The following is a 26,310-nucleotide window of genomic DNA, read 5'->3' as shown; positions in this document are numbered from 1 at the left end:
TAGACATGGAAACCAAAATAAAGAGAGGCTGCATTTCCCAAGGACACTCCAGAGCCCTGAACCAGGGTCTGCCTTGGACTGATTCTTCCCAGAAAATCCAGTTTGAGTCATGAAGCTCCCATGAGCAGAGGATGCTGTGCTGGGAGCACACCACTCCCACCCTGGGGTGCAGAACACCCCCTCCACAGCTCTGCTCCAGAGAGGCTCTGCTCACACTGTCACCCTGGTGCCACCCACTCACACCTGACCCTGCAATTCGGGTCCCCTTCCCAGCCCTCCCTAGAAACAACAAAGGCAGGAGCAACACCCAGTGGTGGTGAGCCAAGAGGAAATCCAGTCTGCCACAGCCAGAGGTGAGGAGTAGGGGTAAAACTATTCTTTTGTGCATAGAAACTACTGGGTTTGTGCTAATCACTGCATTTTTTTAAGAGTGTGCATAATTTCCTCTGATAATGAGCACCCAGAGGTCAGGCACGTACCCATGGGCAGTAAATGCATCTGCAAAAGAGTGTGCCCAGGTCCTACCTGTGAATGGAGGATTTCTTTTCTCTTAGATCCCTTCCCAAGAGGCTGAGAAATGCAGGAGGGAAATCAGAGAGCCCAGGAAGAGCCCAGGCACACACAGTGGGTCCTCTTGCTGCAAGGGCAAGCAGCAAAGAGAGAAAAAGGAGTACAGACAACTGAGATCTCAGTAAATAGGAGTATTCTGGCCTAAAATACCCAAATCCCCATCCACCTGGATTCCCTCAGCTTTGGGAGAGCTCAGAGGAGCTGGATGAACAAAGCACTTCAACTGAAAGTCCTCTCATCTGGTACAAACACCATTTTTCAGTCCTGGCTGTGGGTCTTCCTTTCACCTTCTGCCCCTCTGTGGGCCTGAGTGGTCTAGGAAGGAGCTGCTCCCATTTCTGTATCCATCCAGGGAGAGCCTGCCTCCTGCCTCTTGTTTTTAAAGGATCTGCCAGCTCCAGGGCTACCAGTTTGCTCTTCATTTCAGTCCTCCCTCTTTGGTTTCTATCTGGCAGATATCCCATGAGTGTGCTCGGAACAGAAATGCTGCAGAACTTCTGGTAAGTGATATCAAACCAGAAGAAAAGCTCACACATGAACCTCAGAACCGAAGCAGGCGGTGCCACCCTGCTCAAATGAAAAGTCCTCTGTATTTTCTGGTCTAAAGTCTTCCCTGCACACATACCTGCAGTATTTGCTAAACAATCTATGCCAGCCTGCTGCAAGGTTGAATGTGAGGCTTATTAAAACAGAACTCTGTGTATAAGAACATCAGAAATGCTCATCAAGCATGTGGGAGTTTTATCTGTGTAGGAATATAGGACTGGAAAAAATACATAAGACACTGAATCCAGCTCCTTTCTACCACAGGCAACTCCACTGAATTCCAAACTGAACCAGCCCCACCTGAAACTAGCAGAGTTTTTGCTTTCAATCCTTGTTTTCAAAGACTTGCACATTCCTTACTTGTTTTGCAAGGCTTTGGGAAGCTGAAAAAGATACCCTGCAAGGCAATTCTCCAGTCATGGGGGACAGGCAGGGGACATAACCCTTCTCATCTCCTGACTCTTCCCCTTCTGTGCTCACAGATGCAGAGAACACTCCTGAGGTTTAAGGAAGATCTGAGCAAGCCCACGCTGCCAAGCAAACCCAGTGAAGGCAGACTAAATTTAAAATCCCAGGCTTTAATTAAACATCATCAAATTTCAAATGAGAACTCATGCTGTTCTGTAATTCCAGGTTACGTTAAATGGCCTGAGACAAGCCCAGATTGGAAGCCAGCACTGCACAGTAATTACTCTTCCAGAAATATGGTTTGCCTACCCACCCTATTTAGCTTCGATTCTGCTTTCCAAAGACAGAAAGGCACTTTTCCATGCTGGAAATTTACAGCCTTCTTCCTTTGCAAATGTCATTGTTATTTTTCCCCCCTTAACAATCTTGTCTCTTCTTACGGGCAAGTTTTTCAGCCATATATTTAATTTGATATGCTCCAGGGACAACTTTCTCTAGCCCAGATTTTCCCCTACACACTGTGGGGTGGCTGAGGAGTGACCTTACAGTCCAGAGCTTAAAAAACCATCCAAAAAAGACACTCATAATGCAGGAGATAAACAAGACATCCCAGAACTGATGGAGTCTGATTCCTTTAAGTGAACAGCACAGTGGCTGTGAAGATGCTTCTCAGACTTCAGAGAACCCACAGAAGAGTAAAGCCTGATGAAAACTCAGCATTTATGCACCATCTCCTTCTCCATCAGTACATTAGTACCCAGCAGAGAAGCCACATGGAATGAGGATTTAACTGAGGGCAAGACTTCCTGGTGCCTGCTCAGCCTTGAGCTCCAGCTTTGTGATTTTCCCAGCTGAGGATTTTGCATCTCCCCTCCTCTCTGATGTTTGATGTCAAACAAGTCATGAAGCCCACTCAGCCTTCTCTCCCCAAGAGTGGTATCTCTTTTCCTCTCTGATAGCTGAATATCCACCTTGGGAAGCTCAAAGGAACTTAATATTTTATGACTGCTGCAACTCTGTGCAATCAGGGTGAAATCAGCAAACAGCTTCAGATGCCATGGTCAGAGTCTCAGACACACAGGGACTGAAGAAAATCCATCCAAAACTGCACCAACAGATATTCTCTCTTTTTATACATGAGACCTCTGTCTGCAAAGCAACTTATTGAGTGAAATGCAGCCCCAGGGGAAACTCCCTGTGAATTCAGCAGAGCCAGAATTTCATCCAATAACCAACCCCTCTCCATTTCATAATGAATTCACTCTCCTTTCCTGCTCTGTGCCTTTTCCTTTCTGATCTCTTCATTGTCACTAAAGCAACTGCAGATTATTTCAGGGCAAAACTCCCTCCCATGCTGAGGCTAATAAGGAGTAATTTCACTCAAGTCAGTGGAGCTACCCTGGAGTAAATTTGGCAGTGAGAAGAGGAGAATCAGTTCCCTTTCCTTGTATTACCGAGAAACACGGTAAACAGTGAGGGCTTTTCATGCCTTGCCAAGAAGTGCCTGTCCTGGAGTTTACTGCAATGCAAGTGAAACAGACCCCTGAAGAACACACAAAAAAAATAAAGATTGTTTTCTCTGGAGCTCCATGAAAGAGGGAATTCTTTGCTTAGGGAGTTACATTAAGCCTGACTCCACTCTTGCTGGTATCATTGTAAAACGGGGGGGAAAAGCATTGGAAACCAGGGAGCTTGCCTGGGTGCAAAATCAGTGCAAGAGGAAACCCCAGTGCCAACAGGGAAAAAAGGAGGTTAGCCTACTGTCCCCACCCACACGGAAAGACAAATGCATCTTTGTCCATGATTAATCACTTTATAAGGCAAAGGATACTGTTGGAGTTTCTGTTTCTGGTTCATGGAGTTGCTGTGGGCTATGATTTTCCCAAGGCCGGCGATCCAGTGGTTGGCATCATCCTCTGAACTCGCAATGAGGTCCAGGTTTTTCCGCTGGTCTTTGAAGATGATGGAAAAGCAGCGATACTCTGGGACATCCTTGGCGTATTTTTCCATACCTTCTGTTTTATGGCCTGACCTCACATCCCGGATATCTTCAATGGAGACTGTGGAAACAAAGCAGAGCCTGCTGTCAGCAGGGGTTCAGTCAGCCTTATCTCTACTTGGTGAGGGACATTAAAAAATTACTCTTCTTTTCCTGAAGCCTCTGGAGAGTTCCCTTCCCTTTCCCCCCTTCCCTAAGCTTTGGTACTAAAGAAAACTCAACTCAAAAGGACCAGAAAGAGCAAGAAATTTTAAAAAGAAAACCTCTTTCTCCATGTTCTTTATTTAATAGAGAAGCAGAATATGCTCTAGGTGCCATAGTGTGATGTCCTGTTCATGAGACACAAATCACAGCCAAGAGTTTGGTTCCAAGTCCTTGGAGCATCCCTTGACTTATTCCCCCTGAGAACAGGGAGAGTGGAGCTGTGCCTCCCTGGAACCATCACCCACAGGAAAATCCTAAATCCACAGAATGGTTTGGGTTGGAGGGACCTTAAAGATCATCCAGTTCCAAACCCTTGAAATGGACAGGGACACCTCCCACTAGATCAGGTTGCTCCAAGCCCCATCCAGCTAACCTTGAACAATTCCAGGGATGAGAAGTGCACAGTCTCTCTGGGCAAAATAACAGGTGACTTCAACAAGAGGAAGGTAAGGAACACAACTGTCCTTCTTTAGGTTGCAGAAATAGTGAGAAGGTAAAATTTAAGATCCCATCTGTTCCTCTCAGTCCTGGAAATGCAAATTAAGGAGGCAAAGACCAAAGCTTCAGAGCAGTCTGGTGTCACCCACACTCCATCCTAACCCCTGTCAAGGGTAGAATTTATCCTCCTTGCTGTAAGAAATCAAAACACTGTTTTCAAGATCATCTTTCCTCACTTCCACCTCTGTTCTTCAGCTGGTGGAAATGAACCCTGAAACTGCTCCATGTTTGCAAAATGCACACACAAGGCAATCCAGAAGGAGCAGTGTATGAAGAGACTTTTATTAAACAAATATAAGTAACAGAGACAACCCTAAAATGCCCTTGAGAGCAATCGGTGCCCTCAAACTGGGCTGAAATCAGGCGAGCTCCCAGCAGCACCCACAGCCTCTTTTTGTCTTTCATGGGTCACTTCAGACATCTACAAAACACTGGCACAGGCTGCCCTGAGCAGTTGTGGATGTCCCATCCCTGGAACTGTTCAAGGCCATGTTGGACAGAGCTTGGAGCAATCTGGCCTGGAGTTTTGTTAAAAAGCAGGGCATGAGTATAAAATATCCCCAAAGTTTGGCTGAATAGGAGAAACTTGCCTTTAAACATCCATTTCACCATTAAAATGTTCAGTTCATTCAAAGTCAACACTTTGAAAAACCCAACTCAGTATCCACCTGCACATTTTTGGCATGGCTGCCTTGGGATTATTCAAAATTCATCAGATGCTCATTAGAGGTTTGAAAACTTTCCTGTTTTTCCCAGAGCAGTCATGATAATGCTCAGCTGCTGGGAAAAAAAAATCAAAAATTTCACTCTTCAAAAATCAGTGACTTTCCAAAAGCAACACTTAACATTTGCTTCAAGTTCTCACCAAACACTGGGGTGGTCAAACACCTTCCACAGCACTTTGCTGGCTTGGTCCCTATACAAGAACACACCATGAGGAGCTCCCTGGAGCTGGCAAAGCTCTTCCCTGACAATTATGAGCTGTTATCTCTGTGTGGTCTTTGATTATTACTTTGTAAAGGCCAACAGTTGATCAGCTGAGGGGAGGGGAAGAAAAGGTTGGGTTGGGATGGGCTGCTGTGGAATTATGTTAGCTGGCCAATTTGAGTGAAAGTTTATGGGTTTGAGTATTAAACCAGCTTAAAAAGAAAAAAGGCTGCAATTCCCCCCACAGATGGGCCTTCTTGGTGATCTTGTCCTTTAACCAGAGGATTAATCAAATTATAGCTGTGCCTAAGGTGGAACTTCACCTTTACTGTAAAGCACCTTATCGTGTTTGACCAGATTCAGTTCAATCAAAAAGTCTAAAGTTTATTTAGCCTTCTTTTATAGCAAGTGGGAAATAAAGCAGCTTTTGGAACACAGCTGCTCTGTTCTATTCAAACAAAAACTTCAGGGTAAGACAGGTTATACCCTTAATCCATGGCTACAGTGGACCCTTGAGTAGAAAGGAAGCGCAAGCTGGGCATCTCATTTGTAGACATCCCATAAATATGGGATTCTCCTCCTCTCCAGGTCTCTTCTGCTTATGGCAGTGAAGAGGAAGGATCATCCTGTTACTCCTCTTCACCTGCCAGCTGCTCACCACTGCTTAGCCCACAAGAGTTTTTGTCCTGCAGAATGGCTCCTTAGTCTGCTTGTGCAATCAATCCCTGAACTTCGGGTTGGCAACAGCCTCGTGTTTCCAAGACCAGAAAATCTGATGTTAAATATTGGAAATTTAGAATGGATTCTTTGGAAACCATTACGTGGCTGCATGAATCCACTGGAAAAGAGAGCTGTGTGGGAGGAAAAAAAGATTGATAACCTGTGTTTGGAAGGGCTGCCTTGATCTTTTCAGGGTGTGCTGAGAAGAGGATGATGGAGATAAAAGAGCTTCTCAACACAGAATGGGTATAAGGAAGGCTGAAGAGCAGGACTGGTGTCTATTGTAGTCACACAAGAGAGGAGAAAAACTATCACCACAGGAACTGTTAAAATGCAGGCAAAGGAAGGGCACTTTTTATAGCTTTCCATAGCTTGGTTGTGTGTACTGTTTTCATCTATCAATAAAAAAGCTGAAGCCAAAGGACTCAGCCCAAGCCATCTGCTAAAGTTATCTCTTTTCTGGAAAATCTTAACCCAGCATGAGTACTTTATCAGCTGCTCCCAGGCAGCGACAGCACTCTATTAGGAGTCCCAAACTGTGTGTTCAGCTGAGCTATCTGCGAGGAGAAATCAAAAATAACTGGGGCACAGAGATATTTCACAGCAGAGGAACACTCACAGCAAACAGCCATCAATCACAGCTCCCTGCAGCCTCCCTGTCCCTTCCCCATCACGCCACAGCGGGGAGATAACCACAAGCAGAAGAGAATCTGGAAAGTTTGCATCTGCTCCTGAGTGCTTGCGTCTGCTGAAGAGGTGGTTTGTAGAGAGCCCAAACATGACGCACAGCACAGTGAAGCCTGTGTTCCTGCTGGCCTCCAGACACCGACTCACACAGGTTACATCCTGGTCAGCCTTCCTGGCTGCTCTGGATGCTGCTGGGACAGCCAAAGGCTCCCCATTAACACGGACACACAGCAGCCTTCCCTGGAGCCAGTGAAATTCCTCCTGTCTGAACAGCTCTCAGGGAGGTGTTGAGAACTTTCTTTCTAGCCCTCCTTTCAGTTTTCATCAGTGCCTCCTGCTCTTGTGCTTTTCCCTTGCTGATTTTCAGCCCAGTGCCCTTCTCTTCCACCCCTGGCATCAGCAGGCAAGGATGACTCAGGCCCTCAGGATTCTTTTGACAGCCACGGTATCTTCAAGCAACCATTATGTATCTTTTGTGTATCTGTCTTGATTGTGCTTTCTCCCTTCATGGCTTTCAAGGAGATTGGTGTTACACTTGCAAACTCATCTCCTCATGCACAAGGAACACCTCTCAAAGGAAATCAGCTGGATTATCTTTAAGGTTCCCTTCTAACCCAAACCACTCTATGATTCTGGAGTAGGAGAGCAAGAAGGAAGAGCCTGACAACATTCCTAATGATGAAAGCACTTGTGTGAGAGAGGAGCCCTGGCCTCTCCATCTTTTCTTTCATCACTGCTCCACAACTGAAATGTCCAGACTGTGCTGGGAGCATGAGCTGTAAACTCTTTGGTAATCCCAAGGAATAGAGGGAAAGGAGGAACAAAGGCAGAGAAGAATGCATTTGTTTTCCTCCTGCTTGATAGGCATGAGATGAGACATTTTGTCAAGAGTATTTGTCAAGAGAGAAAGCAAGAAACTGAACCTGCACCTCCTGCAAACTACTGAAGGACAAGGACTGGCAGGTGTTTCTCCTTTCTTGTGCCTTTTCTGATGAAGTGGGAGAGGAGGGTCATTGTATGGGCACTGCCCAAACAGCCCTCCTTGAGTAACTCCTTATGGAAGGGAGCAGCTTTTCACTCTGGGGGAAGAACTCCTCAGATCCTTCCCTCATCCTACCCCCTGTCAGTAAGAGGCGATCTGTGCAATGTGGCACTCAGTCACACTGAATTACTCCATCCCCCTCTAGTTGGCTCAGTAAGTCACTTCTGTTTACTGTCAAGAAATGCAGATGAGAAACGTGCTCAGCCGTACAGAGCGCGTCTGCAGAGAGGCCAGACCCTCAGCAGCTGCACCTCAGCTCAGCATCCTGTCAGCAACAGATGAAATCTGCTACCTGACCCCAGGACCATCCTGCAGAAACACTGCCTGGATTTCACAGCCCGCTGAGTGTGCCCTGTGTGCTGTCCTCGCTTTGGTTTCACCCCAGGAAGAGCCTTTCAGCTGATTTCGGTTCCACCAGGGGTGGCTGATGCTAATGGCCGAGCACAGTTGGGATCAGGACTCTATAATCAGCGGGAGCTGGAGCACTGTCAGCCCCTGGGCTGGCAATACCAAAGGCTATCCATCACCCTCATCCCTGAACACAATAACTCAGGGCTGGGTTCAGCATGAGCCCTGCTGGGCCGTGCCTTCCCAGCCCTGTCTGCATTGCTCTTTCATCTCCCCGTGTGTGAACCATGGCAGGTCCCAGCTGCTGATTCCTCATCCATTCTCCTCTCCACTCCCCCTCCACCGACACGCTCAGCAGGTTGTTCTGACTCCAGATCTGCTGCACAGCAGTCTGCCCTCATTGCTGGCGTGTGTTTACCAGCTGGCAACCAGTGACACAATGCACATGCAATTTTACAGGTTGTTTGGAAATACCCTTTCATGTAAGGTCTTTACCCAGTCCTTCAGTCTACCCATCACGCAGCATTGAAGCAAAGAGAGTGATTTCTATTTACATTCCTTCCACACCGCCAGGGCCCTGCAAACTATTTTGGCGACCAGTTCCTCCTTCCCCTGCCATCACAGCACCGCTAAATTTGGATCTGAGGCTCTCAACACTTCTGCCTTTGCATTTAACATATGCTACAGAGAAAAAGGTCAATATTTGTCAGCGTGCTGCCTGTGGTGAAAACTGTCCCAGCGACGCCCGCGGCGGCTGGTTCAAAACTCAATTGAAGAAACAGGCAGCCCTGCCTCTGAAATGACGTGCTGGATGGCTTGAGCGATTCTGATAAAAACTAACGAGGTTTGCAGACAGACAGCTTTGTTTTCACAGCTGACAGCCGCCTTGCATAACTCATTCCCATCAGCAAATATTTTCTCCAGGGATAAATACGTGTCTGACCACGAAAGCAATGATTCCTCAAGAAATGCAGAGGGAAGCTGTCGGTGCAGCCAGCTACCTGCTGTGTGCACACAGGTTGCTGAGAGTTTCTGTTGACTTTAGACACTTACCAGGAACAATTTCAAGCTTTCGTTTCTTGACTCGAGCAAACACAGAGCAATATTATATCCTTCCTGTTCTTCTGCAAGCAAGTTCAGGACATTAATTCAATGGAGACAATAATTTATTCTTCCACAAAAGTGGTATGGTACGTTCATTGCATTGTATTTTAAGGATATTCATAAATTTCACAGCAAGCCAAAAGCAAAGGGAAAAGTTTTCTGTTGAACACTGGTACTAGGCTATAAACATAAACCTTTCGCACTATGTTTAAACCAAGCAAAAAAAAATTTCTATAACTATCCCAGAAACCAGAAGAACAGAAATAAATTGTGTGCATTTTTAATAGTGAGAATAACTAATCATCAGATCAAAAGATCAATTTCATGACTTTAAGTAACAATACAGTCATTACTTGCAACACCCAGTAGTGCAGCTGAGTTTAGCTCACCTCCCCAAACTGATTATTTTAATCAAAAAAACACAAAAAGAAAAAATCCAACAATAGCAGTTTTTACGTAAAGCTTTAGGCCAGAAATGGAAATATTTCAGCTACAACTCCTGGCGTTCTCTCTTGACTTCACTGCTCGTGACTCAACGACGCAGCCCCGGTGAGTCACCATCCCTGGTTCAGTGTGTGAAGCTTTTCACAGCTGTCATGGCAAACGCCACCTCCCTGAGCCTCCAGGAGAGACACAGGGCTGGAGGTACCAAAGCACCATCTCTGGGCCCCCACTGTAGCACCCCTAAACTTCATTGACTCATTCAGCCTTTTCCTTCTGCCTTTCAATACTCTGTTTCTCCACCAGTCGTTCAAAAGGATGAGTCACTGGAAAGTTTTCAACCATTCCCACAAATCCCCAAGTTGAGAGAGTTTTTAAAGGGATTGAGTCTGGCTTAAATGAGCTCACACTAGGGATTACAGCTGGTTTAAGAAAATACTTTCAAAAATCAATTTCACTGAAAGCAGCTAATGCCTTTTTGCCTTTTTTTTTTTTTTTTCACCTACATGAGATCTGATATTTGACCACAGCTAAACAAGACAGTGCTACTGACAGGCTGCTGCTCTGCCCCCTTTGGGTCTCCTCCCTCACTCCACATGCTCAGCAGTGAATTACCTCAGAATAAACTGTTTTCCAGCCCCCTTGCACAAATATTTTCTTTGCCCCAAAACTGTTAATCCGGCCACTCTGTTTCTGGAGGCCAGGGAGAGAGGGCCAAAGAAGCATCCACCCTCCCATGGCCCTACACATCAGTTAGGATAATGACAGCAGCGCTGTGTTGTGGGTCTGGTTGTAGCTCAGCCACCGGAAGGAGCAACCTGTGGTGAAAAATGGATTTTTAAAGGTGCTTTTGAGCAGCCCTTGGTGCCCAGCACCCCTTTGTGTTTCTGCTGGAGGCAACCAGAGAGTGCACACAGGGCAGAACATGCTTGTTGGAAAACTGACTTAAGTTGCTTCAAAGGCTTTTGAAAGAAAAAAAAAAAAAAAAAAAGGGAAAAAACAAGTGCCCTGGGGCCTAAATGGAACATACTGAAAAATAAGGAATTATTGACAATAAGGAAAAAATGGATTATTCTGCCAGATCAGAAACCATCTTGGAATGACAGCTTATCCCCAAAGTCCTGTTTGGGTAATGCAGCTATGAAGACAGCATCTAATTAAATTTCCAGTTGTTTAAAATAAAGACAACAGAGGAAGGTACTGCTTGTACCCCATGTATCTGATCCAGGCAACATCTGTTCCTATCACAACCCTGATAAGAGGGGTTTCTGAACTCCAAACATCTGAGATTCTCCTGTCTAACCTTGCCAGTCCCCAGTTTTATCTACTGGACTCCACCACACAATGGTTTACAAATAGCTTTTCCACTTGGTTGTAAGAATACCAACAGGAATAACAAGAAACTCTCCAAACAAAAACACAACCCTTAGACTACCCAGACTTCTCCCCTCTGAGGTGCATCCATTGCTGTCAGCAATGCTGCAGATAAGATTAGACCTGCTGCTAAACCTCCCAGTTTCCATTCTGCTCATCCTTTTTTCCAGCCTGAAAAGGAAGCTTATCTGCAGCTTTAGAAAAGCTTTGTCCTGGAGAGCAACGTCAGTGTCTGTTAGCAAGGAAGGGTGACCTCTGCAGAGACTCACCCTGAAGTCCCTGATTTTGGGTCTCAAATCATGACCCTGCACTCCTCCTCTGTTGTGACAGCCCTCACACTGGACCAAGTGAGAAGTGACAGAGCCTGCCAGAGGCCACAACATGAGCCAGGGATAATCCACTCTGTACCTGGACCCAAAGCAGCCTGGTGAAGTTAGAAGCTCCAGAATGAAACTCAAACACAGCAATCACTCTGAAAACTCATGAGTGGAAGGTCTCAGAGGATCAGTAAAAGAGAAATGCAAGGAGAAACATGCTCAGAAGGTTGAGGGAAGTGATTTTGTCCCTCTCCTCTGCTCTCATGATACAACACCTGCAGTGCTGCAGATCTGGGGCCTCCAAGGACATGAATCTATTGGAGCAAGCCCAGAGGAAGCCACAAAGTTGCTCCAAGGACTGAAGCCCTCTGCTCTGGGGACAGGCTGAGAGAGCTGGGGGTGTTCAACTTGAAGAGAAGCTCCAGGGAGACATTACAGCCCCTCCCAGTACCTAAAGGGGCTCCAAGAGATCTGGGGAGGGAATTTTGACAGGAGCCTGGAGTGATGGGACAAAGGGAAATGGGTTCACACTGTCAGAAGACAGGTTTAGATTAGCTATAGCACAATGATTCTTTACTGTGAGGGTGCTGAGGCCCTGGCACAGGTTGCCCACAGAAGCCAAGGCTTCCCCATCCCTGGAAATGTTCAAGTCCCTTCCAACCCAAACCAATCTATGATTTTATGAAAATGGATCTCTCTGATGTTATGGCTTAGGACTTGGCAGGAGTCAGGACTCATCTCTCTTGCTGACTTGCAGGCTCAGGTGTGCCCAGAGCACCTGCTGGAAGCAGCCCCAAGGTGTCCCTCCAACCCTCCCAAGAGCTGGGCACCACAAGTGCAGGCACAGGCTCCCATCCTCCCAGGGGCATGAGGGACACAGCCCGTCCACATCCCACAGCCAGACCAAAAAGCCAGCCTGACCAAAGCCTGACCAGAGCCTGACCAGAGCCTGGCCAGAGCCTGGCCAGAGCCTGACCAGAGCCTGACCAGAACCTGACCAGAGCCTGACCAGAACCTGACCAGAGCCTGGCCAGAGCCTGACCAGAGCCTGACCAGAACCTGAGCAGAGCCTGGCCAGAGCCTGACCCAAGCCTGGCCAGAGCCTGACCAGAGCCTGGCCAGAGCCTGACCAAAGCCTGGCCAGAGCCTGCCTTCACAGACCTGCAAGGACAAGCTCTGTCTCTACTGACTTGTCTCCATTACTGTTATCCTGATGACACAAAAAACCCAAAAAAGAATTTTTCCCTGGGAAAGGTGTGACTGCATGGAGTGTCAAGGAGCAGGCAGGTGCTGAGAGCCCTCAGGTGACATTACTCCATCTCCACTGAGTGTCACTGAGGACCCTCCCAGGGCACAGCAGCTCCTCCTGCCCACTGTGGCACTGCCTGTCCCCAGCAGTGTGGCAGTGCTGGCTGTGCCCAGATACCAAAGTGTATCTGGAGAACTGTAAATCCACACCCACACAGACACACCCCCAGGCTGTGCTCAGAGCCCAGCTCAAAGGATTTGATCTCACCCTTCTTTATAAAATAATCACAGTTGCACCCCTTCTCTGTGCCACTGCCACAGCCATGGATCCACCAGGGCTTCTCCAGGCAAACATCAGGGTACCTGGAGCCACAGCAAAAGGACCCTTCCCATCTCCTTCCAAGGACTAGGTGGGGTCAGGACTGTTGCTGTAGGTGCTCTCAGACCCCATAATTTGGAAACTGCTGGCTCAGAGCACAGGAAAGTCATTCTTCAGAGCTCTGAGTGTCATTCTTCTCAACTCACACCCTTATTTGATTTAGAGTGAGATACATTAGCAAGATATATTATATAAAAAAAGATATATATTATCTGGGAAAGGACTTTGGTTTTATATGGGACAGAGCTCAGCAGAGCAGGCATTCCCAGGGAGCAAACATTCCCTGAGGACTTTCTGTTTGTTATGATGGGTTATTGAACTGGGAGACCTGAAGAGCCCAGCTGAGTTCAGAACTTCACCAGGCTGGGCATCCAAACACCCAGGAGGGCACAGCCTCCAACCCAAAGCCTCAGGGGAGGCCTCACTGCAGCCTTCCCCTTTTATAAAAAAGGAGGGAGAGAGACTTTTTTACAAGGGCAAATAGTGATGGACAAGGGGGAACAGTTTTAAAGTAAAAAAGGAGAGATTTAGATTAGATGTAGAATGAAATTTCTTTACTCAGAGTGTGACAAGACACTGGCACAGGTTGCCCAAGGAAGCTGTGGATGCTCCATTCCTGGAAGTGTCCAAGGCCAGGCTGGGTGGGGATTGGAGCAACCTGGTCCAGGTGTTCTTGCCCATGGCAGGGAGTTGGAACTGGATGATCTTTAATGTCTCTTTCAGTCCAAACCTTTGTGATTCTATGATTCAAAGCCTTTCACAGTTAGTTAGAGGGGAGAGAAAGAAAATGTGTGGAGAAGGGTGCACAAAGAGATTAAATGAGGTGCCCAAGGTCACGTGAGAAGATTCTGACCATCAGGGTTACAAACCAAACATATTTTACCCTGCCACTTTACTCCTCCTACTGGAAATCTTATCACTGTTTGTGGGAGGAAGGGAGGTAATTTGAAAGACTCACCCTCCATTTAGTTAATTGTGATCATTACCAAAAAAAAATTGTGTAATTAACACATTTCAACACACCAGAAAAGATATCCCATGTTACTAATTTATCTCCTGGATTTACAAGACCACAATGATTAGTGAAATAAGAGAAAAAATGTCAGAAAATATGGAGAAATACATGGAATGAGAAGGAAAAAAAGATATAAACAGACACACACCCTGCCTGATTCCATTTTGACTGCACAACTGGCTTCAGTTTGGGTCCCAGTTACGGTGCCAAGCTGGGTACTGCTAGAACAGAATGGTTCTTCCTGTGCCATAAATTGGTGATTGTTGTATCTGGACTTTTTACAACAGGGCAGATCCTGGGTTTCCAAGATAAGGATGAGAATAGGCTTTTCTTCCCCCCAGAGACATCTCCTGTCAGCCCTTGGATTTCCACATCTCTGCAGTTCCCTTAAATGCCAGCTTTCCCTGGGGCTGCAGGCAGGAAAGGAGCAACAGCCACACTCCACACCACAAATGCTCATACCGTGTCTCACATCGAGCATTAGGACTCAGGCACCTGAGTGACCTGAACAATTTGGGGAGGAAACGAGGCAGGCAGGGCTGCTGAGACCAGCACAGCCCACCCACAACCCTCTGAGGCAGCAGCTCATGAGCTTGGGCAATGTGGCCATTCCTGACAAGGCAGATTCCTCGTGGCTGTCCCAGAGCTGACAGCATCACTCAGTTTGTGATGGAGTCACAGCAGGAATGAAAGACTCGCTCTCATTGCTCCAAACCCTCCCTCCACACCTCATAATGGTCCTGGTTCAGCCCAGGCACCTCTGATGAAGCAAACTTTACTCACAGATCTGTGACTCTGGGGATCTCAGCACCTTCTTTGACTCCTGCCATATGGTTTTGCAGTCCTCCTGGAGCTTATAGAACCGCTCCTTTCTCCAGGAGCTTGACTTCACTTTTAGCAGCTGGCTGCCTTTCAGGAGGAACTTCAGGTCCTTGTCATCTTTGAGGCCTGTGGAGAAACAGAAGTGGTAAGGTTTTAAGAGTGAGCTCAGGAAATGATGCTCAGAGAATTTTCCCTTCCACAAAGGGCAACCAGGTCTGGGGAGGAGAGCAGAGCAGAGAGATCTAGAAATCCTCCATGCCATTTCACGATCACAAAAGAGGCTGAAGCCTTGTATGCTTCTCAGATTGAGTCTGAAGACTTTGTGTTTTAATTCTCAGGTGTTTCACAAAGGCAAAATATCTCCTTCCCAGCAAATACTGTTAGGATGCAAAAACTACAACAAAACCAACAACAGAACAGTAAAAGCAGAGAAAGGAAAATTGTATAACTTGTAACTGGAATGCTGTCAGGAACTTTCGAGTGATTTCAAATCTATTCTGCAACAAAATTTCCTTTGCGGAAACAGGAATACACAAAGATATCGCTCATCCTCCTCTGGCAAGCAGTGCCTTCCTATCCACGTGGGAATTTTGCAGATCAGATGAAGCTTAGGAGAGGGAAGTTTGGTGACAGGCAGCAACAGATCCCTAAGTCAGCAGTAAGGAGCAGCCACAATCTCCTCATTGCTCAACCATCCGAAGGGTCTTTGTCTTTCCTACGCTGTGTGGTCAAGGCAATGTTAAATAATAACAACCAAATCTTCTGGTTGTGGGAACTTTGGATTTCACAACTTCACCTAGATTCAGGAAAGCACTTAAGACGTCTAGAGAGAAAACAGGCACCTGCTGAGACTCTGGAAACACGGATTTGGCATTCTACATGGTTTTGAGTGTCGCAGCAGTGCATGACTTCCACATACCTAAATACCTTGGGGAATCTGGCCCTCAAAGCAGCCATTAATTACAGATCTGAAGCACACAGACTGAGGAGGGTGAGAGCATGAAACACAAGAAGCACATCCTGGGCTCTCTGTAATTGCAGCTCCGTGGCACTGCATGAAAGGCTGGCTCAGAGCTGGTGAAGCAGCATTTAACTGTGCTGACCATGCACATCCCAACTCAGAGGAAACTTTTCTAACCTTCCCTTGACAATGCAGTAGCCACTTGGCCACCTGCAGCCACCTGACACTCACGTCCAGGGAAATTCCTCAGTACTGTACAAACATGGCGTGGAGTCTCACAAATAGCATTTTTTCATTGCAATGTCCCCTGTGACATTGGGTTGGTTCTTCTCTGGGAGAAAAGGCTGCTTTGAATCATTGACTTTTAAACAAGGCAAGACAATAAACTACCAGACATCACTTCTGGCCTGCTTGAAAAACAAAATTGTGAGATCCCAGTGGCCAAATTCCCAGTCTCCTGACATTCCAGACAGGAAACTGAAGCACCAGGGGCTGCAAAGCACCAGTGTGGGTCATGGTGGCAGCAGCAAAAACCAGCACTGTGAGTTTGTAACTGGGATACACTGGCCTAAAGAGAGCATTTTAGAGACTTACATCACAGATAAATACTGGGGGTGTCCAGTGTCTACTTTGTGAGTGGCTCACATCATTTATCAGTTTTGCAGAGCACAAAGTGCATGTCCAGAGCTGAGCCAGGCTGAAATATCCAGAGTTGAAAGCATCAGAGTAGAAGCTGGAGATCCCACAAAGGTGGCTTTGGCTTCTCTCTTTCCTCAAAGTTAAATTAGGTATCGCATTAATTGTCTTTCCCACTACAGCACTGCTTGGCTTCTCAGTTCATGAGTGGTCTGGAGGTTCCTACAAGGGGAACTCGAATGCTTCCCCACAGAAAACCTCAGAAAAAAATTCATGGAGAGAAGGAAAAAAGGAAAGAAGGAAAAAAGCTGTTTCCTGCAAAGCACTGAAGGGTGACAAGTTGAGGCCAGCTATGGGACCTGGGACAGCATTCCCAGGGGTTGATGAGAAGCCAGATCACACAGAGGAAGCACACACACCACAACAGCTTCACAGGTTCTTGGTCTCCTGAGCTGGCTTCTGCTCTAAAGCAAAGGTCCTCCAAGTGCACAGACTGCAGCCTCACTAACATCTCTGGGGCTCCCCTCAAGGTTCCTGGAGAGGAAACCAAATTCTCCCTTCTCCCTGCTCACTCACACTTCTATTCTGGCTCCCAGCTCAATTCCTTCTTTTTCTTCAGCTCCCAACCACTCGAGGAATCATTACAGGACGAGGAGGAGGACGTGTCATCCTAGGGTGACACGACAAGGAAAGCAGGAAACCCACCAAATCCTTTGGATGCCTGTGTCTGTAAGTGTGGAATGAGAAATCCATGGAACCAGGGCACGTTCTGTGCCACAGACCCTGCATGCAGCATCTGCAATGTGTCCTGCCACCAGGACATCCCAAAGAGCTGCACCAATGTAACAGAGACAAATCTGGGTGGGCACAGGTGGTGGCCAAGATTCCTCTCCTCCAGGCTTGAACCGCACAGTTCAGACACAAGCTGGAGCTCAGAGCCCTTCCCCCTGCTCACCAGCACAGCCCAGGCAGTGTAACAGTGTGGTCAAAACTCCTCTTCTTCTTCCCCAGTGCTTCAGGCTCTGCCTCCTATTCCCAGCCAAGCACTGGCACAGACTTGTTAGGCCAGAGATGCAGCATAAGACACTCTGATCTGCCGATACAGGAATCACAAACTCACCCCTGATACGTCAGTGGGACATTACTTTCAGCTGGTTATTTGAACTGCTTTCCAGGAAAAAAACCCCACCTTTTCCCAGCAGAAACCTGAAGATTTCTTCCAAATAACCCCAAGGAGAATCATGGAATGGTTTGGGTTGGAAGGAACCTACATGTCCTCCCATTCCACGCCCCCTGCCATGGTCAGGGACACTTTCACTAGACCATATTGCTCAAAGCCTGAAGCTGAGGAGGTTTGTGGTCCAGAGCTCCATCTCACAGCAATGAAAACTCATATCTAAGAAACCAGAGTCATTGTACACATACATCATTTAAAAGTAAAAAAATGCTGTGCAGCAGGACAAGGATATTGACTCCCAACTATATAACAACATTTAGAATGAGAAGCACAATCACTGCACTGACATAGATGTGCAAATTCTGCCTGAAGCATGTGGCAACACTGTGTCTTCCTTAGCATCCTCTAAAATACTAAAAACACACTTAGCATGCAAAATTCCAGAGTGCCTTTCAAGGGTCAGGACCCCCCTACTCGCAAAACATCAATCACACACTTTCTGAACAGAATATATTCAGCGTGCAGTTATATTCAGAGTGAAAATCATTTTTGGCCAAGGTAGGAGTGCCTTGAGCACACACAGCACTGCAATAACCATCATGTTAATACACTGCACTAGGAAGCTTCAGACACTGAGACATCAGAAATGTTAACCTTTGGCTTATCTAGCTCAGGTTTACAGCAAGCAGGAAGACCAATAAAACAAAAGTTGTCACGGTAAGAGCCGGGCTTGGAGTCCACTGAGGAGATAGTTAGGATGGCAGTGATACTCCCGATTGCTGCACTGTTCTCACAAATCTGCTGATCTGATAGAACTTAATTACAGTCGCTATAAAACAAGTCTCCTCCTGCCTGCTCTCCCTCTCCCACCTGCTTACAGACCAGGCTTAACTCAGGTTTGCTGGTTTAAAAGGGCAGAAAGCCTTTCCGGTAAAATCTAAGGAAATTGGGTGGGTAAATGGTTATTTCCCACTCCCATCCATCCTGTGTCCACAGGAATCAAGGAACTCTCATCCACCTGGGCTGTGCCTCCAGAGAGCAGGAACCAGCAGTGAGCTCAGAGCCAGACACACAAGTTATGAAACTCCCCGGGTTTCCTCTTTCATCGGCAGCCCCTGCGTGGTTCCCTGGGCTCTTACAGCAACACGCCACGGAGCAGGGCGAAAACCGGGCAGGAGAAGGGAACTGCCCTCCGCCCACACCCTCAATCAGAGGCAGTTCCGAAAACCCAGCAAGAGATTTGGGAAGCCTTCGCCCGCGTTCTTTGATGCCTCCAACGAAGCGGTTCACACATCTGACGCGTGGTTGCAGGCAAAGGAAAGGAAAGGAAACCTTGGGAATGTAACCCCGGAGCTCAGGGTGCAGCCCTGCCTCTGCGCAGGGAAAAGAGAAAGGAAGGCTGCCGGTGCCGGGGGTCTGCCCGAGCCGCCCCTTACCCAGCCTGATGCCGTTCAGCGCGGCCACCCGGCGGCTCTGCTCCAGCAGGATGTTCTCCTGGGACGCGCTGCGCTTGGGCTGCCTTCGGATGCACTGCATGATCCAGGCGGGAGGGCTGGGGGGCCGTGCCACCCCCGCAGGGACCCCTGCTCATCCAGGAGCTCCGCTGGTGGCACTCGGGGCTCCGAGGAGCGAGCGCCGGCGGCGGGACAGCGGCACGGCACGGCGGGGGAGGGCAGAGCGCGGCCGGGGGTGGGACTGCGGGAAGTCTCTGCCCCTGCTTCACACGCTGGATGTAAAATCAAGGCGAGGAGCCTGCCGGCAGCTGCCCAGGTAGAAGGAACAAGTTTTCCACCAGTCGTACGCCAGTGGGATGTTTACGCATCGTTTCCAGAGGCTGGAGAAGTCGCGGGTATTGTTCGCGGCTCCTAATCACTGCCTTGGGCTTGTCAGCTTGTCCTGCCCGCGAACGCCTGGATCCGAGCGAGCCTGGCTCCACCCTGCCCTTCTGAGCAGAGTGCTCCGTGCTGCTCGCACTGACGGCGCCTAAAACACCTCTAAGCCAGGGCAGATGTGACCCAAAAGATGCTCGGAAATTGAGTTTTAATGCTCTTCCCTTCCCACCAACGAAAAGTATTTTCCTAAGAGTACGGAGAGTGTCTTGTGTGCCACCGATTTCCTGTGCGACTCGGGTGAGTCACTGACCCCATATTTCTGCATAGCTTTGGGTTTGTGCTTGTAATTCAGATTTACCCTGCACTCTGGTACAGGAATAAGCCCCCTCAGGCACTTAACAAGTCACTGATCACACAGAATCACGGAGTAATTCGGGCTGGAATGAACCTCTGGGGCTCTTGTTCAGCCACCCATTCAAAGTAAAGAGTCACCTCTAAAGGTAGATCTGGTTGCTTGCAGCCTTGTCCAGGTGAGTTTGGATATCTCTAGGGACAGGGACTCCACAACCAATTTAGATACCTGTACAAGAGCTCAGATGTTCTCAGAAGAATTTGTTTGTTATGACCAGTATAAATTTCCTATGCTGAAACACAGCCATTCCCCATTGTCCTGGCAATGGCTGGGACTAAAATCCATCTCTTCCCTAGCCATGACCTTTTCTGAAGGGAAAAAGAGCAGCTAAATACACACACCTTGTCATAGATTTTTTTTTTTTTTTTTTTTTTTTGGGTCATTGCCTTTGCAAGCTGCTGCTGTAAGGGTAAAGGTACTACAGGGACATGGGCCAAACTGGGGTGAATGTCCCTTACTGCAGGATCAGCACATACCCAAGAAACTTGACATCAAACCATATGTCACTGTTTCAGCCACTGTTTTTCACCTAAGTGAAGGCTCTCCATCACCAGTCCCTCACCATTTTCAATACAGGTTTTATAAACATCATCTCTGTTTCTGGTGCCTGTCAATCCAGACATCTTCCCCTTCTTTCTCTGTGGTTTGCAGGAAGCCCTACCAGCCCTCACAGGGAAGCACAGAGGATTGTCTGGGTTGTTTGACCAGCACAAGGACAGGGTCAGAGTCATTAATCACTGCCATATACTGCTGGTGAGAAACTCTGGGGACAAGACAGAGCCATTGCATGGCCTTGAACAGCAGTACATCTATAACTCTTTATTTACACACAGCCATTTCAGATCACAGACAGCACAGGAGAATAAAGGCAATTTCTGGATGGAACACTGCTGAACATGTTAGCCAGGTTGTCAGTGGGTGTTTGGGAAACACCTCCAGCCTTTCTGGCCCCCTGCACAGAGAGGGGCTGGATGTCAGAGCTGTAATCTCCAGGCACTCCCCTGGGAGCTGGGAGCTTTATTTCTGCCCTGGCTAGGAGGTGAGCACCATGATGTAATGGCTGGATGATATTTATTAGCTGTCAGTCTCTAAGCACTTCCCATATTTTACATTGTGCTGGAGAGGACTGATCTAATTAAAGGAGTGGGGAAGTGTCCTGTAATTCCCTTAGCAAAACAATTTGCTTCTACACACCAGCTCCCCTGTCCAGCAGCGACCAGCATCCCATAGGGATTGATCTGGGAACATTCAGAGCCCCTGTGCTTCACTTTCTCATTAATTCCTAATAGCAGTGCCAGTGACAGCTCTGCTCAAAACCTTCCATGCCCTTGGAGAACATTTTAATGTACTTAGCCCTGAAGTTTGCTCACACACAGAGCACAGGGTCAGCATTCAATGAGTTTACATCCCTCTCCAGAACAGCAACATGCAAGTTTTGCTGTTGTGAGGGTTCCAGAGATGTAAAGCAGTTCAAATCAGTTTGTTTTTAAAATGCAGATAAGATAATCAGGACAGAAATTCCCTGCTTTGGGAAACGACTGAGCTGGATTTACTGTGGTCTTGAGGTCGTTTAAAGACAATGTCACAACTCACAGAAGAAGCCTGATGGATAAGTGTGACATATTACACGATGCTGCCGTCACACACCGGCATGGGAGGAAGCGATTCCCGCAAATGGCTCATGCAAAAATTCTTCAAGCCTTATTCACTGCAGGTAACTGCACCTCAGTAGGTCATGCAATTTTACCCATATGACCAATCCCAATTAAATAAATGGCTTTGGTCACATGAGGGAAGTTATCCACGTCCCCATGCCCAGGATTTGGGCTGTGCTCATCACCCTGTTGATTCCAGCTGGGTTACTCACAGAGCTAATGGAAATTGATGGGAACAAGGATGTCAGAACATGGTCCCAAAGTCAGCAAAGTGCTGGAATATCCAGGAAACAGGCACTTGCAGATGGAGTGGCTGCAGTGTCTGGTAGGAAATGGGCTATGTGAGAACACTACAATCCACAGGCTGCTCTTCAGATGATTTTCCAAAATTAATTAATCTCCATCACATCCTTTCACAGGGGAGCTAAGGAAGCACTATTACCACTTCACACTGGGAGAAGCAGGCTGGCTTTTGAGTTCTTTATTAGGGCTGCACTTGTTCTCCTACCACCAAAAGTGGTGTAACCCTAATTCTGATCACAGCCTCTTTAGAGCACACTGACAAAAATGACGTGACAAAACTCAGCTGCTGATTTGCCCAGACTTGTGATAATTTAGGAGCAGAATTAAAATACCTGTGTTGGTGACAACCTCACCACTTCCCCATCACATGATAAAAATTAGAACTAGTAATGCCTATGGGAACTACATATCAAATAATAAACGTCATGTTGAGGGGATATTTTTCCCCTAGAGGCTAAAAGTTCTGCCTTGCTCTGTACTTGTTACCAAGAAGGAAAAAACCCAGGTTTATTTTACGTGATGCCATTCTTCTTACTAAAGAATGTGACAGAAAGGTGCCTTTCACACCTGCAGGATCTCACCTGCCCTATCCTTCCCTCTGGAGTCTGTTCCTCACCTCATCCATTCCACCTGCACAAACCCTCTTTCCTCTTCCTCTGCTACCTCCAGGACACCACTCACTGCTCTCAGTTTACTCTCCCAGTAACATCTCACATCCTCTGAGGACCAGCCCTTGCTGTTGGCACAGCTTCTCCCCACCAGCAAAAAATGCCTGTGGATCCTCTACAGCAGCCCCTTCCTTCTTGCTCCCTGTGGGGAAGTGGGGATCAGGGAGTGGGTGCTGAGTCCAGATGCAAGGGTGCATCCCTGCCCAAGGATGCTGCTGCTTGTTCCCAGTGGGTGCCTCTTCAGAGCATGTGGTATGTACCAAGTTCCACCTTGTGGTCACACTGAGAACGGGCTTCTCCAGCAGCAAACCTCCTCCTCTTCCTTACACTGGCTTTTTTTGCCCTCTCCTTTTCCAGAGTGCTTGAGAGGTCCTGCTGAGCTGGGGCAGAAACCATATATATATATTAAACCCTAAAAATTCATACAGGAGGAGTTCTCTCAAGTTTTGTGTTGTGTTGTTCTCCAAATCACTGCCTAAAGCTCCCTCTGCCTGCACACTGGCCAGAAGCCATGTGATGGGATCAGCACTGTCACCCTGCCCAGCATTTCTCAGCCTCACTTTCTCTCCATCTCCTTTGGCTGTCTCACCTTGTCTGGACAGTTTCTGGGAGGAGAATGGTCCCTCCTCCAGCTCTGACAAGTTCACACAGCTCATCTTTCCCCAGAATAGGCTGGTTATATCCAGAGTGCCCACTGGGCAGGGCTGCAGGCCCATCACCCAGAGCATGCCATGTGGACTGACACCAAGCTGGGGAATGTGCTGGCAACTAAAGAGTGCAGAGCCCTGGCCCTGCTTTGAGTAAACACAAGGAGTGCAGAGCCCTGGCCCTGCTCAGACATTTCACAGACAGGCAAATCATGACCTTTATTTGTGAAAAACCTTCATAGATCTTCCTGCCAGTCCAGGTTCCTCACAGGGAGCTTGGATCAGTGCAGGGAACAGGCTGTGACCCATCAAAGGCCCTGTGCTCTTGATGAAATCCAGGTAAAACAAAACACCCAGCTAAAGTTCGTCGTGCTTGGGAACCCAAAATTGGACTGAAGGTTTGGTTTGATGCTTCCACTGATCCCTTCATCACAGTGCACACAGAGATTTGGTTGCAAAGAGAGTGTAAAAAAATACTGGCTTGCCATAAATTACAGCTTTTCCAGTAGCTGGTGTGGAAAAAAAGTAATTGAAAGGAAGGATATCAACTTGATGGATAGGACCAGGATCAGCAGCAAGGAGCACTTGAACAGCTCAGCTGCCCAACTCTCAAGTCATGTTTCTGGGAACATGCTGATGAAGATGTTCTCTTCATAAACCCAAAATCAGTTGTAGGTGGGTCCCAGTCTCATTTTTTAAAGGCCACTTAACAGCTTTTTCTCAATATTTTCTTCCAGAGCTGAAATTTCTTTCATAAACAAAACGCAGGTCGTTCTCAACATTCTGCAGCAGGGCAAAATTTGTGCAATAATTAAATTGCACAACTGAATTATGCAAAACTAGGAAAAAGTCCCTTTTTTTTTTTTTTAATTTCCCTTAAGGGATTTATCTGGAATTTCTGTAACTCTCGCCAAAACCAGCCATTGAGACTTGTTGTGTGGTACCTCAATACAGAGCTTTAAAAGGTACCATGTGAGGGGAAGCCTGAGGTGTGAGAATTTCCCCACACACAGTGTTTAGGCTGGCTCCTTTACCATGTGGAAGTATTTCCGTTTAGAAGAAACTGTGTCAAAATCTTTTCTGCCTGCATAAAGAAAAAAAAAAAAGAAACACAAAAGAAAAAGAAACAAAAAAGAAAAAAAAGAAACACCTTGGTCTAACCAAGATCTGCAGCATTCTGGTCCAGTGGCTTGGCTGAGTGAGGACTGAGACCCTCCACCCATGGGAAGGACCTCAGAGACTCATGGCTGGGGGTCTGTCTGCAGTATTTAATTATCTACAGTGCCAGCAAGGGGCCAGAAGAAAACAGGATACAATCCTCCTGTCTACATCCCTATAAGCCTAAAATTTCTTAGAGATACTGGCGCTGACCCAGCTGAATCCCACCCTGCCTGATCAAATCACCAAGTGTTTATCTGCAGCTTTCCTTCCAAAATATCCTTTCAGATTGATGTCCCTGTACAGGAAACTCTACTTTGCTCCCAAATCATTGACACCTTTGGCTCCCTGTGCTGCCTATCCAGGCAGCAGAGTTTTCATTCCTACACAAATGGAATCCATTTCCATTTTCATCTCTTCCCCACACACCTCTCCCTCTTGCTTTTCCCTGAAGTTGGCCAAATCCTTTCATCCCTTCTACCTGCAGCACTTTTCCAAGTGACTGCAGTTCCCTCTTCTTTCTTTTTCATTTCCTCATTAAAATCTATTTTGCTCCAAGTAAAGCATCCTCTGACCCTGTCTCAGCTAGTTTTGGGCTTTACACACTGGCAACAATCTCAGAACCCACTGTGGGCTTTAGTTTTACTGAAAGACATTGCTCAGGTAGAAAATTTAGCAGCTTTTGTGTCAAAATAAAAATTACCCAAAGTGGATTTTACTTGTCCTGTGTGACAAAGGGATATGTTGACTGTTTAATGTAATGGGATGTGTCAGTATCCTAAATTCCTCTGGACTATGGGGAACTATGGCACACAAAACTCCCACATAGTGCATCAAGCACAACCTGCATCAAAGGTGTGTGCTGGGAGCATTTTGTTGCTAGGAAAGGAGATCAAAGTCACCAGCTGCTCCAGAGCAGATCCCAGCTGATCCCAAGACGCATTTCCTCCTCCCATGGAGCCTCCTCAGTGCTCCCAGCTCTCAAGGGTAGGTGGAGATGATTCATTTGGAAATTTCAATATAGATGTTAATCCTGAGGGCTTGCTGGCAGAGGAAACAAGGAAATGGCCTGTCTTGTAGGATTTTACAAGCTGATTCTCCCCCTGGACTGTGGCAGAGGGCATTCCCCTCACAATGTACACAGTGTCTTGGGTGGAAAGTCAGTGTATAAGAATAAGGCATAATACAAATTAGCTATTCTACAATCTGTGAGCACAAGGGCTCCTGGTTCAGAAACAAACCAACTTCACAAGGCAAGAGAAAGAGTATTAATAGCCCACATTAACTCTGACATGGTAAATACAGCTGTTGTTGTCTCTATTTGGAGGGAAAAAAAAAGAGAGAAACTGAAAAAAAGAACCTGAGTTTCAACACAGAGCCAGGGACAAAGCATATCCACAACTCACAGTATCAGAAATTTCTAACATAACTCAAGTCTGATCCTATTAAGAAGTCCACATGTGAGCAGCTCCTCTTGTCTAAGTAGTCTGGCATTTGGAGTGACTTTGGCACTTGTGTCTCTGTGTGTTATGTGTCAAGGAATGTCAGTAAATACTTTTAAAAATTCTTGGCTTATTCAACATTTGCGTATTTTTCTGCTTAAGAAAAAAAAAAAAAAAAAAAAAAAAAAAAAAAAAAAAAAAAAAGATTACCAGCCACTGAATTCTTCTTAGTTCCTAAACCCAGAGGACTAAATAATATTCACTGAAAAATAACCCACAGGCCAAAATGGGAAATGTTTTAACAGTTCCAGATGTGTTTCTTAGCTTTCTTTCCCCAGTGGCTGTATAATGAATGAGATACCTACAAAAAGTATAGCATTAACCTCTGGTTCACCCTCCTGTTGGATTTCTACCATCTGGGAAAATCAGAGTGAAGATTTCATCAGCCTGGGGGAATCTTTTCACATAGTGTTACATGGTGGTAACACTAAAATTATTATGTTTATGGGTAATCACTTATTGTTCTATCCGTTTATTTTTGTCTATAGTTTATCTGTAGTAAGGAAGCACCAATCTCAAGAAATAAAAGAAGTATTGGAGGCTTTTCCCATTTCTTGGGGATCAAAATATTCCATTTCAACCTGTAGCTGTCACAGCCCTGAGTTGTTTCTGCCCCTCAGAGTAAGTGAAATACAATAAAGGGTTAAAGCAATACACAAAGTCAGGTGAGGGAATAAGGGGGGACATTTCATTACCTTGTCTATCAGACA

The 26,310-nt window shown here is 46.8% G+C and overlaps 1 protein-coding gene across 1 annotated transcript in view; it reads right to left on the bottom strand.

The window, feature by feature from the left end:
* The window catches only part of PLCD1 (phospholipase C delta 1), a 47,066-nt gene extending 27,977 nt beyond the window's left edge, over positions 1–19,089 (bottom strand). The window contains 3 exon segments of the mRNA XM_063416723.1: positions 3,356–3,584; positions 14,611–14,775; positions 18,860–19,089. Coding sequence (XP_063272793.1) covers positions 3,356–3,584; positions 14,611–14,775; positions 18,860–18,959 — 494 coding nt within the window. The 5' untranslated portion in view covers positions 18,960–19,089.
* Positions 19,090–26,310: the final 7,221 nt, after the last annotated feature.

The sequence above is a fragment of the Prinia subflava genome, chromosome 1, assembly GCF_021018805.1.
Source record: "Prinia subflava isolate CZ2003 ecotype Zambia chromosome 1, Cam_Psub_1.2, whole genome shotgun sequence".
NCBI classification, from domain to species: Eukaryota; Metazoa; Chordata; class Aves; order Passeriformes; family Cisticolidae; genus Prinia; species Prinia subflava.
This window is presented reverse-complemented; position numbering and strand designations above follow the sequence as displayed.